The 12,032-nt window shown below is 40.3% G+C and overlaps 1 protein-coding gene across 9 annotated transcripts in view; it reads left to right on the plus strand.

Moving 5' to 3' along the window:
* Positions 1 to 12,032, plus strand: part of STARD13 (StAR related lipid transfer domain containing 13) — a 328,326-nt gene that overhangs the window by 219,461 nt on the left and 96,833 nt on the right. The window contains exon 1 of one of the 9 annotated variants that reach the window (XM_009686490.2): positions 10,809 to 10,937. The exons of the other annotated variants lie outside the window; for them this stretch is intronic. Within the exon in view, the coding sequence (XP_009684785.2) occupies positions 10,856 to 10,937 (82 nt within the window). The 5' untranslated portion in view covers positions 10,809 to 10,855. Of the gene's footprint in view, positions 1 to 10,808; positions 10,938 to 12,032 lie in introns of those variants that run through there. 9 annotated transcript variants of the gene reach the window in all.

The raw sequence follows: 12,032 nt of genomic DNA on the forward strand, positions 1-12,032 counted from the left end.
AAATAGGATGAGTCATGATCACAGCATCTTTTAGAATTACAGAATTACAGCGCTGTTGAGACTGGGGCCTCTGGAGATCGTCTAATCTAGTTGCTTTGCTCAAAGCAGGGTCAGATAGAGCAGGGTGCTCAGGACATTGTCTAGATAGCCTTTGAACATCTCCAAAGATGGAGACTCCACACCCCTTCTCTGGACAACCTGTTCCAGTGTTTGAGCACTGTGAAAAAAAGTTTTGTCTCATTTTAAAATGGAATTGCCTGTATTTCAATTTGTGTCCATTGCCTCTTATCCTGTCACTGGGCACGACTGAGAAGAATCTGGCTTCATCTTTACTCCCCCCAGCAGGTATTTGTACACATTGATAAGATCCCCCTCAGCCTTCTCTTCTCTGGGTTGAACAGTCTGAGCCCTCTCAGCCTCTCCTTGTATGACAGGTGCTCCAAACCCTTCATCATCTCTGTGGCCCTTTGCTGGACTCACTCTACTAGCCCTTTGCTGGACTCACTCTACTATGTGCATGTCTATGTCCCCGTCCTTGCAGTAGGTCACCTAGAGAAGGCAGCCATTCTACCTCTGCGAGCAGAGGCTCTGCAGCACTAGCTATGATAACAGAGGGCAGGTGAGAAGGTATGGGAAAGTTACAGATTAAGAGAAAAACAAAAAACAACAAAAAACAATTTTGGTTCTGAGGGAAGAGTGAAAATCCTATTGCAGTAGTCACTAGGCAGGATGCATATTTTGAACTTGACAATTCAGCGATGCTGAAACAGAAGAGCAGGAAGCACAAGAGCATTTGGGTGGGAAGTGACTAGCTTATCACATCCATTTGCTGGGGTATTAATGCATCAGGTTTATTGCTCAAGTATGGATGTATAGTGATACTGCTCTGATACTGGTCCTTCTAATGTGCTTCTAGTAACTTCCCTGAAAAATGCTACATTTTCAGTTGAACATCTCTTTTCACCTGCATTCCAGTCAGAGGCAGCCTCTTGAAAATCCATTTAAATGGCAAATTGCAGGCCTCTGAAAAGAGGGGAAGACAAATCTTAAAAGCACTAAATTCAGCAATTTGGAATAAAGGAAGCTTAAAACAGACAACATCTGTTGTTTTCAATCCGTTGGGATTTTCTGCTTTTTTTTCCAAATCCCAGCCCTTAAGGAAGATTTAGAAAGGAAAAAAAAAAAAAAAGGTTTATACAAAATTAGAAATGTGTCTGGAAATCAGAGATCTTTGAGTACATAAGGTGGTGTCTGCTCCAAATCTTTCTTTGTTGATGGACAGAGGTCCAAGTGCTGTGTGATCACAGTGACAGTTTTCAAGTGGCCATTCTCAACAGGAACCTCACGATTATCACATCAGGTGCCAAAACCCCAATATGATTACTACTGTTGTTATTGCTTTGTGTTCTCATTCAACAAGACTATTAGTGACAGAGCACCTTACAAAAAAAGTGCTACCTAAACTCTAATGAGGACAGCCTAAAAAAATTAAAAAATGGTGAACCTATCAAGGTACATGTGCAAATGCTCTATTCAGGCAACTGTTTCATTATCACATTTTACCTTCCCATTTTACCTACAGTGATTCCTCAGGTTTGCCATGGTCTCAGTGCAGTTATAGTAAAACTTTTTTTACAACCTTCTAGAAAAGTAAAGTGGTTCATAATAGCTTGGTGGACTCAGAGGGGTACAAGCTAAGCTGTTTGGTATATTCATGCTCTGCAAATTTGAGTTTTACATTTATGTTACATTTTATGTGTATGGCCTGAATAGTTAGTGCTTAGTCATGAACAGGCGGACTGCTTATAGTGCAGGCTTTTCATGCAGCATTCTTAGATTTTTCTGTGAAGTTGCTGCCACATATTTAATCAACCTACACTGGGATGAGCATTGGCTGAAGAAACAGAATTTCAGTGTAATTTTTTATGGGCAAAGCCATCTGCAGAATTGGGCCCATAGATTTTTAGAAAGTCGGGAAGTCTCTGTACAATGCTACATGGAATTGTCTTGGCATCTGCAATAGCAATAGACTGTTGAAATCATTGGGGGATTGCATACATTTAAGGGAAATATAAAATATTTCCAAGAATAACTAGTATTATTAAGATATTGCTAGAAAATTCTTTTATAATCAACCATTTTGTTATACTAAGTTTCAACATGTTAAGTAGACACATACATAAATGACAATTTTGTCAGAATGGATCAGATCTGATCATCCCAAGTGCTGTTGTATCAGTTTTACTTTCTTAAGCATTTGGAAAACGTTAAAGCAGTTCTGAGGTTTTGAGCAAAATACCAATGTCTTAACAATGTTGTAGCTGGCACTGTAGGACTCTGGAAGTATCATGTGATTTCTAGGTTGAGTGTTAAAAACTCAAAGGTAAAGGAAAGGATTCAGAAAACGTACACAACACTTCCAACTTTTCCTGCTTGCAGGTATTGGAACAGTCTTCTGGCTATGAAAGCTTTTCACTTGCGTCAGTGTATTTTTGCACATTGTGCTGCAAAGCCAGACCATGAAATTGCTGAATTATATAGTGATCTGGAAACAAACTGGCCTGCTATGCTGATTTGTGGCACAAGAGAAGAATGAAGTTGATTGCACAATATAAAACTAAGCTTTTTGCCATAAGCGTATCCCTGAAAATGTAAATCTAGCCTGTTTGCAAGTGAAAGTTCATGCAGGTTTAGTTATGTGAGTTTTCTTGAAGGGGCAGTAAGGGAAAGAAGCTTTTTCCATTAAAATAAAAAGTATCAATGCAGGAACTTTACTGATTTCTGAAAGAAAAGTGGTCCTCAGACTGTTTTAAGATGACTCCCCTCCATGGAGGATACACACTAAAGAGAGCTCTTATGGGTGGAGGAGTAGGCGATACATTCACAGAAGCACAGGGTTAAGAACAGGGATGTATACAAGAGGAACTGGGAGCCAGCACTCACAGAGATCCTCCTGTACTCCCTGTTTGACCATGTGTGGTTGTCAAGCTCCTTTTCTGTTTGTACCTGAGTTCCTTGTTGTGAAAAGGAAAGAAAAAACACTTGTGTTCCTGAGTGAGCTATGGCAGGGCTGAATATGTTAAAATGCACAGCTGATGCGTTAATTGGTATTGTGTAAATATCTGCGGTAGATATCATTAACAGGAACAAAATGCGTAATATCACAAATAAAAATCCTAAGCTTTCAAGATGAGAACAGAATGCAGTGCTTATACTCAGGTAAATCTGAAGATTTTTACAATGCAAATTCAACGTCCTCATGACTGAACTTCCACCCACGGGGTGGCTAGTTTATTTGTGATGAAGCCCGAAGAGTGTAGTCAGCACCATACAGGACCAACACTGACAAGCAAAGACAGGGTCTCCAAGATTAGGCAAAATCTGTAAGTGCTTTATCAGCAGCTGATCTGGAATGGCTGGATCTGACTTAAGTTACTGTTATTGCTAGAGGTCACCAAGTTGCACTGATCGCTAGTGCTACCAAACCAACATCCCTTCCCCTCCCGAAAACAGAATTGCCGTCCCTTTCCCATCATACATAAGACCTTGTCTCTGTCATTCATGTTGTTGCAACCTTTTGGCTGGTCTTCAGAGCTCTATTGCAATCCAGTGTGTAGTTCCCTCCATACTCAAAAGCATGGACAAATAAGCTGAGCGCTAGACTCTCTGCAGTTGAGCACTAGACTCTCTGCAGTAGCTGCCGTTTGGCTGCCACACAAAGTTCAAGTATGGTTTCACCATTTGCAAAGCCCTATAAATTGCAGGGCAAATTAACCTTCATAATGATGCACCTTCTGCAGTCCAGATATACTTAGCTGGAATGCTGAAACTTTAAATGCTGAAACTTCATGTCCCAAGAATGGATTTTGGGAAGAGGACTACAGGGCATTCTCAGGGGCTGATCTGCCCTTGGGATTCACTCCCTGGACACTTACAGGAAGGGTTACACAACTGACCTCTTTGGCTGAAACCTCCCTCCTCCCTCCCCCAGCCCCCCCATAATTACACTCTTATTTGATGGGGCCGACAAAGAGCAGTAGGCTCTCTTCTAGTGTTAAGGAAGTCCTTTTCTTTACATGTACACACTATTACATGTCCATAGTAATAATAATTCTAATTTGTCTGTGACCCGCACTGAAGACTACTTTAAAGATATATATCTCTGCTAAACTATTTTATGAAATCTTTACAAGCAGTGTATGTATTGAAAGAATTCAAAAGCTCCAGAGCGCATCACAGCTAAGGTTGTTACTGCAATGTGTATGTGATTATTTTTTGTTAACTGACTAGAGGAGTGATGAAATATTTATTCATAAAACTTCAGCTCTATGTTTCCATTCTTGTTCATGCTGCTATCACTTACACCTCTGATACAATAGAGTAGGGCGGTAAAAGGGAGGATTAGCTTGATTCTTAGCTTTATTAATGATGCTTATATAATTATTTTATTAAGGTCCTTATTATTTAAGATTAGCTTTGACTGCTGTGAGAGTAATTTATGTAAGTAAAAAGAAGGGGCTGGAACTCCTACTCAATTTAATATTGATAGCTTTATCTGGATTTAAGCCACTGTATCTAGGATCCAAATGTGAGCCAACCTCTGACTGCACGTGCAGGATATCTTTTTGTGAATTTGGCACTATTTCATTGTTTGTAGTAGTCCTGCAAGTCTAGATAGTTGAAGGTTCATTCCCTGTGCAAACTGACCATCTGCTCTCAATAATTGCAAATTCACTTCCAGCATTAATAAACTGTTTCTGTGTTCTTGCATGTTTCAAAAATGCCTTAGGCAACTGCTCCTTCCTCATATGGAAAAGTCACGGCAGCTGCGGGATTCACAAGGACTTCAGTGCTTGTCTCTTGCTACTCGCAGCAAGTCGCTAAGTGCAAATAACTTTTCTAACTGCCTAATAACTGCAAACCTATTAAGTGTAACTTCTGTGACAACAGAAAAAAAACTTCCTTTAAAAGAGGCCTAATTGGATTTAAGAGTATGTGAACACCTGTGGTTGTTCTCAGGGCCCTGAAGGAATTGGAATATGTTAGAAGTCAATAAGAGATAATGTCCCAGCTTCCCCTCGAGTGTCGCCCCGAGGAGCTGCACGATGTTCAGCCAGGCTCGGGTTGGTAGCATGGGGTGAGGAGGCACCCCTAAATCTGCAAACATCCCCCGTGCCACCTTTTTAATGGAGAAGAGCCTCACAGCGCTTCCCACACTTTTCCTGTGCTAGCAAATTAATAGTCCTGGCAAGGAAAAACCTGTCTTCACAAATGCCTCATAAATGCCTGTCTTCACATTTGTCTCATACTTCTTTAGCCTTTTTTGGCAAAGGAGCACTTGCAGAAAGACCTGAAGGTACTGTTTGCACCCTGTGTCGGCTAGGGCCGCCTCGGCTCCGGAGCAGTAGTCGCAGGGCCAACCTGGTGCCCAGGTTGTGATGCCAAGGCTAGAGTGAGCTGTACGCCATCCACGGGGTCGCCAGCAGCCCACGTGCGCAGGCCACCGGCCTCCACCAGCAGCCAGCAAATGCTAGCAGCCTGGATCTCTCTGAAACACCCTCTCTCCTGGACTGCAGTACTTACCAACAGCTCTAGTCAAGGATCCTTGCAAAAGTAGGATGCAGGAGCAGAAATCTTTACAGCCCAGAACCACCCACGTTGTGTATTTGGGCACAAATTGCTGGTCGTTTGCAAAACACAGCCGTCAAAGCGTTGCTCACTTTCTGCGTAGCACCTTACTGCTTTGAGGTCTCTTCCCACAAACCAGCAGGGACTTAAACCCACAGCCCTGAAATCTTAATAGAATATATGACCACAAGGTTACCAGGTACCTGAGGCCATTACAAAGAAGAGGAATAAATATACATTTTCCCTAAGGTCATTGGTTATTAGTGGGCTGCCCTGAAATTTCATTTTAGAAATAGTGCGGCTTAGTAACGCAATTTAATGACCTATGGCAAAACTGAGGGAAACATGACAGAGTTCGCAGAAGACGCGTAAGTATTTAATTAATCAAGGCAGCTGAAGATTAAGGAACTTAACCAGGACATGATTAAGCTAGGTATATGAACAGCGCAATAGCAGATGAAACGCAAAATTGCAAAAGCAGGACAATCAAAAACTGCGAGGAATAATCTGATCGACATTTTGTAGGTTTCTAGATAACCTGTAACAAATCAAGTTTCCAAGAAGACATTTAACTCCGATTTTCAACTCTAAGCTTTGTGGGTGCCATGTTGCTCCACCTTTTGTGGAAGTCACTTTATCATGTTCTCCTACAACAACGTAGCTGTCCTGCTGCTGCTCTGGACAAGTCTAATCTCCACATTTGTGCTACTTTTTCTATGTTAGTCACTCAGAGGTGTAAAAAGATATGATCTCTGAATAACCCAGTGAACCCCAGTTTGAACTCAGTTAAAACCAAGGGAATTGAGTTTTTGCCAGTATATTTTATTTTGGCTTACTGAGAAAAAAAGAAGAGCCTGTACTATGCATACAAATAATTTAGTGCAAACACAAGAACTTGTTCAAATTACCTGGGCCTGAGAGCAGTCTGTTTTATTAGCTAACTTGGGGCAAGGTGGAGGTTGGAAGAGAAGAATTTTTTTTGCAGTTTATGTTCCTATCATTTGTATTTACTGCCTTTTTTAATCAAGAGGAATGCTTATATCATATGGAGCCTATTCTCCACTTGCTTTAATTTCTGCGGTGGCTTATGCTGTGCCCTTGGGTAATATCTGGGTAAATTGTTTGTCTGTCACATGTGTATCCTCTAGCTTGCCCCTGTGTCCAGCCCACATCCTAGTTTGCCTCCTTGGCCAGCAGGCCCTGGTCCATTCTCCGACTTGCCCCTCTGGGCTCAGCTCCTTGTGTATATGTGTTTGCTGCTTTCGTTCTCCGCATAACTCTGTTCATGAAATCCTGCTCACCCTTGGCATCATTTCTGTGGACTGTTACAGCTGACCAGACTCCAATGCAGTTATGTGGTACTCAAAAAGAATGATTAATTTAAAAAGTGGCCCATTATGTTCCACTACTCATTGTTTATGGTCGTGTTGTCATGAACGAGTCGCTTCTCTCCAGCCAACTTCACTATGCACTCCTCTTCCTCTTCCTCCTCCTCCTTGTCCCAGGCACCCTGCAAGTTTCCTGTTGCAATGGAGAGCAGCTGGCTGCCAACTGTGCGGGCGTCCTGCTATTCGCGCTGGCCTGCCAAGGATGGAGTGCGTTGCTTTAAGACCACGGTTTTAGGATTTCAATGCTCAAAGATAACATTTCTCACTTTAGGTTTTAATGCATTTTCCATTTCTCATTTCCTTTTTATTTGGTTCTGAAAAAATCTTGGTTATAAGAGATGTAAGTGCTTCACGGCCTCTAGTGGGCAACAGCTAGAGTTGCAGGAATTTTTAGCCGATAAATAAATCTGTGGAAACTTTTTTTTTTAAAATCAGTATACGTTTTGCCTGGTTTCCTATGGAAATAGGGCTTATGAAGACTCTCTTTCTTTTTATGTTTTGTCTCCACTTCCCACCCTCAGTAACTTTGGAGCCTATTGCCTGACTTCAACTAAATTTGACAGAGGTGCAAGGATTTCAAAAATAGTTCCTTTGCATTTTGCGTCAAGACAAGTATCTGAGTGAAGGGAAAACTTGTAACACTCTTCGTAACAGAAAGGCTATTATAGTGCAACCTCACACAGCACGAGATACCAGAATATCTGCATGGGAGAGAGATTATGACAAAACTGCTTGGAAATCCATTGTGAATCAGGCTAATTTGTGTGCTCACAGAAGTCCTGACCTTTGATTTCATCTGATAATTTGGTTAGTATAGCCTCAAAGAGCATTGTGCCTCTTATATGACACTTGTCAGATAATCCTGTTGGGAATGGCAATGCAAGACATATCCTGTTGCTGGTACTGCCCCATATCATTACAGAATATTTTGTACTTCATTACTTATAAAACTAAAAGGAATGTTTGAGAGAAAGCCTGATTCCTATATTTTCTTTCTGTTTTTAGTTTACTCATTCATATTGCTATATAACAGCAGTCATTAAAATATAGCAAATAAAAATGAAGTTCGTAGATAGGCTCTTCATGAGAGTTTGGACAAGCCATTCCCATATGTTAAGAAGAAAATTGATATGAATATTCCTTTGACTGTGGAATTGTGTGGGATAAATCCTTTAGGTTACTCAAGATGGAAAAAAACTTGCCTGAAAAATAGTTGTACACATCGTACCTTTTCTCCTCCTTGTTTTTGCTTGGCTGTAGTAAAGAAGAGAGAAAAGATGCAACTGGACCAGAGGTGCACTTTGGGTTAATCCAACAAAATAGGCACTCCTTTATGTGAATGAGAGGAAAGTGTATTGTCTTCTTCATTACCTGTACCACTTTTGTAGCAGTTCAGTTTCCTTTGAAGATCCCCTTTTCAAGTCAGATGTTGGTTACCTTGCTTTACTTACAACATCTGAAAAAAATCTTTGAACATAGTGAAACTGTTCGTGTTTTGGAAGCTGGTCTGTAAGTGTCCCTGAAGTGTTTAGGATCTAACTTCTCATTTTAAGAGCACTTATTTCTAATGTGTTATAAACACTTTAAATGACGGAATTACCGATAATGACTTTTCTGAGTTAGTACCATGAATGCCATGCCTGGGAAGGTTGAAAATAACTAACATTCAGCCATTTGGCTTTGTACTTGAGTACAGAATATCTTGCAGAGGTTTTTTTCTGTCCTTTTTCCTAAAAATGATGTTTGAAAAAAAAAACATAAAACCACAGTGTGACCTTTTTGTGCTAAGAACTCTTTGTTGCTTTTCCAAGAGAGTTAGGGGAGGACAAGGCCTCCTATGGCATCATATTCTCTTGGTACATGAAAATAGGCCAAGTTTGGACCATTTTACAGGCTAGCAGAATTATGTAAATGAAATCAAATCTCATTGTTTCTGACTTAAGAAAAATGCCTTCTCTCTGTTCCCTTGTATTCTGACTCTTCATTTCTAAAATCCTTTGCCTTGGCTGCATCAGCTGTAGATGACAGCCTCACATATCTGGGTATTTTCATAGCACTAATATAGGTAATCGAGATTCTTAAAGTAAATCTTACTTTGGAAGAAACAACTTTGGGAGAATCCATCATTTGCTTTGCCCAGAGCTGCCTAATGTACTGTCAGGTTTTATTTTTCTTTAATTTTTCTTGTTCCCCTCTGTAAAGCACACTGAAAGATCTGGAGGACTGTGGTGATAGAAATATGATTAGTAAAGCTTTTTGTGCATGTGTGTGCACTCATGCATGTGATGAAAGAAAAAAAATTGTCAATAATGTAACTTACAAAACCAGCAAACATTAGTTCTTTGAGTTTCTGAAAGGTCAGAGAGACAATGTTTCATACCACAAGCATACTGAATTGTGCTCAATACTACTTGCTACATATTTCAAAAAAGAAAAACTGTGTTATGAAATAATCACAAACCAAATTTCTTTGCTCTCTCTTCAGTGGGCATGAGTATAGGCGAATCATTTATTCCCTGGCACTGCTAGCATTGAGAATTCATGTCCATTCTTATGACCGCTTGTTCAAAATAAACCTTAGATGTGTTGATTACAGCATAATTAAGTTGCAAAGCAGTTCTTCAAATGAACTGTCATCATGTAAGCATTTTTTCTGGTGATATTTGTGAAGACTGAGTTAGGAGTGTGCAGAAAGACTTTGTCTTTCCCGTTGCTTAGACATAATCTTCACCTGGTAAGTAGCACCTTTGTGTTAATGAGCACTCACCATAAAATCTCTGCAAAATGCATGATATGCTGCAAGACATTAGGTAAGCCAATAGCCTTGTTCAGAGTTGTTTTCGTTGCAGGAGAAGGCTAGAGGTCTTAGGTCTTATGGCTTATTGGTATTGTGAAAACTTTATCTTTTTGGGAAAAGTGGAAGCAGAGATGCTTGGACACTTGTTTTCTCCAAAGGTCAAGACTGCACTATTATAAGTAGTAAGGAACTTGTAGCAGGATAGTTGTTTTGTGGAGAGTTTTGTTTATCTGTTCTCTTAAGTATGGTTATGAATTTTTCCATATAACTATAACAATTAGCATTGCCATAGGGTAATCAAGGCCTGGCATTCTTCACTCAATGCCTTTTCTACAAAGAGGCTTTCAGATGCTAAAAGCATTCTAGCCCTAATTAAAACATTTCTACATTTAGAGGCTCTTTATTTCTGTTCTGGAAATATATTTTGGTCAGACCGTAAGAAAATTAGTATCAGAAGCATGTAAATGTTTAAGATGCCGTATATTGTACTGCATTTACCTTGATATACTTTTATGTAGTTTCAGATTCTGTGTGTTCATAAACAGAATGTTTGGGAATATAGTAGTCTTGTCAGATAAATTAATGGAAATAGTCAAACACCTGGCATTGAGATATGATGGTGGAAAATCTATGCTTAGGGCTACCACACAATCAGGATGTTAACTACAGCTCTGGTGAGATACTGAAGAAATTTCACCCTGGGCAACAATCGTACCTGATTTCAGAAACTAAGCAGTCAAACTAGAGCAGTATTTGGAATCCAGCCTTTAAAGTTTTAGGTAGTACAGGATGTCTTCTTGAAGATGTACTATTCCGCAGGTCAACCTAGCACTTGGCTAGGTATTTAGGGAACACTCCGTTTCCCTAGGTATTAGTGCTTGAAGCCATTAAGTGTTCCACCATTCTTTTACAAGAGGAGTAATTACATCCTGTCGGCAGAAATTACTTCTACTGTTTAATTTGGAAACCATATTCTTCTCTTCCAGTCTTTTATTGCTGCATAGTACTGCGGCACGCTCTAAACAGCAGCTGTTTTCTGCCCATGGAGGCGGCGGCACTTCTACCTGACGTATGCTTTGTGGAAGACAGTGATGGTGATGATGTCCCTCAGGATGACATTTTAGGTAGTAGTTTACTTGTGACTAAGGTCATTTTAAAAACTGTACGTGCATGTGGCTTCAGAAATCCAGCTTTTCTTCAGCGCAACAGCAAAAAAAAAACCCCTTTCTAGCTCTTTTTCTCTCAGCAGGGGGTATACTAAGCCAGCCCCTGAGTGCATTGGGTCTTGAGACAAATGCTGATGCTGAACTTTCCTCTGTTACTGTGTCCTTTTTAAGCCTTTTATGTACAGAAGGAAATTAGCACTCCACATGATTATTGTCTGTTAGTGGTGTTTTTAATTACTGATTTTCAGGACACCCAATTAACTTTTTGCTGAAAACAAGATTTTTTTTTCCTCCCCTTAAGCAAACCAGTGATTCACATTTTAATATTAACTTTAAAAAAAAATTGACTCATGCAGCAAATCTAAGAATTTTTATTTCTGAGCTCTTTGAAGCATCTGAATGAACTGATGAAGTATTGTACCTCTACCGTGTACTGACTGAACTTCACATTAAACTAAGCTTATGTCATTTAGATACAGAAAGTGACATTTTAAGGCCTCTAGAGTATACTCGCAGACCCTTCGTTCCACAATGTTAGGCTAGCAGGAAGGTGCTGCCACATAGGCCAGAAGGGTGCAGGGAGGAGAGGGACATAACAGCGACCAAGGGGTCTGAACCTGGTACAAACAAGATCTCGCAGGTCAAAGCCTCAGGGAGCAGAGCTGGTGCCCGGGAAAGGAGAAGTGGCAGGAAATGGAGCTTGCTGAAGAACATTTTAAACAACCAGTTGGGGAACGGGATACGATTTATCACCCAATTCAGTCAAACCGTACCAAGCTGCTTTCAGCTCAGCTCAAGAAGCTCCTGAGCTTGCAACAAGGCAAATAGGTTAGCGATTGTCTTGTAGTGTGATGAGTAAAGCAGAGAGAAGCAGCTTGACTTACATAAGTGAGACTCAAGCTGTAGAGTTTAGAGTTGAAAAATATTTATATTGGCTATTAAAGGGAACACATGTGACACAGAGATATGCCATGTAAGCTACAGACTTTTTCCACCAGCAGAAAGGCTCTAAAAAGCTAAATGAGTACTGAATATAAGTGAGAGAGGTTTTCT

Source organism: Struthio camelus, chromosome 1 (genome assembly GCF_040807025.1).
Source record: "Struthio camelus isolate bStrCam1 chromosome 1, bStrCam1.hap1, whole genome shotgun sequence".
NCBI classification, from domain to species: domain Eukaryota; kingdom Metazoa; phylum Chordata; class Aves; order Struthioniformes; family Struthionidae; genus Struthio; species Struthio camelus.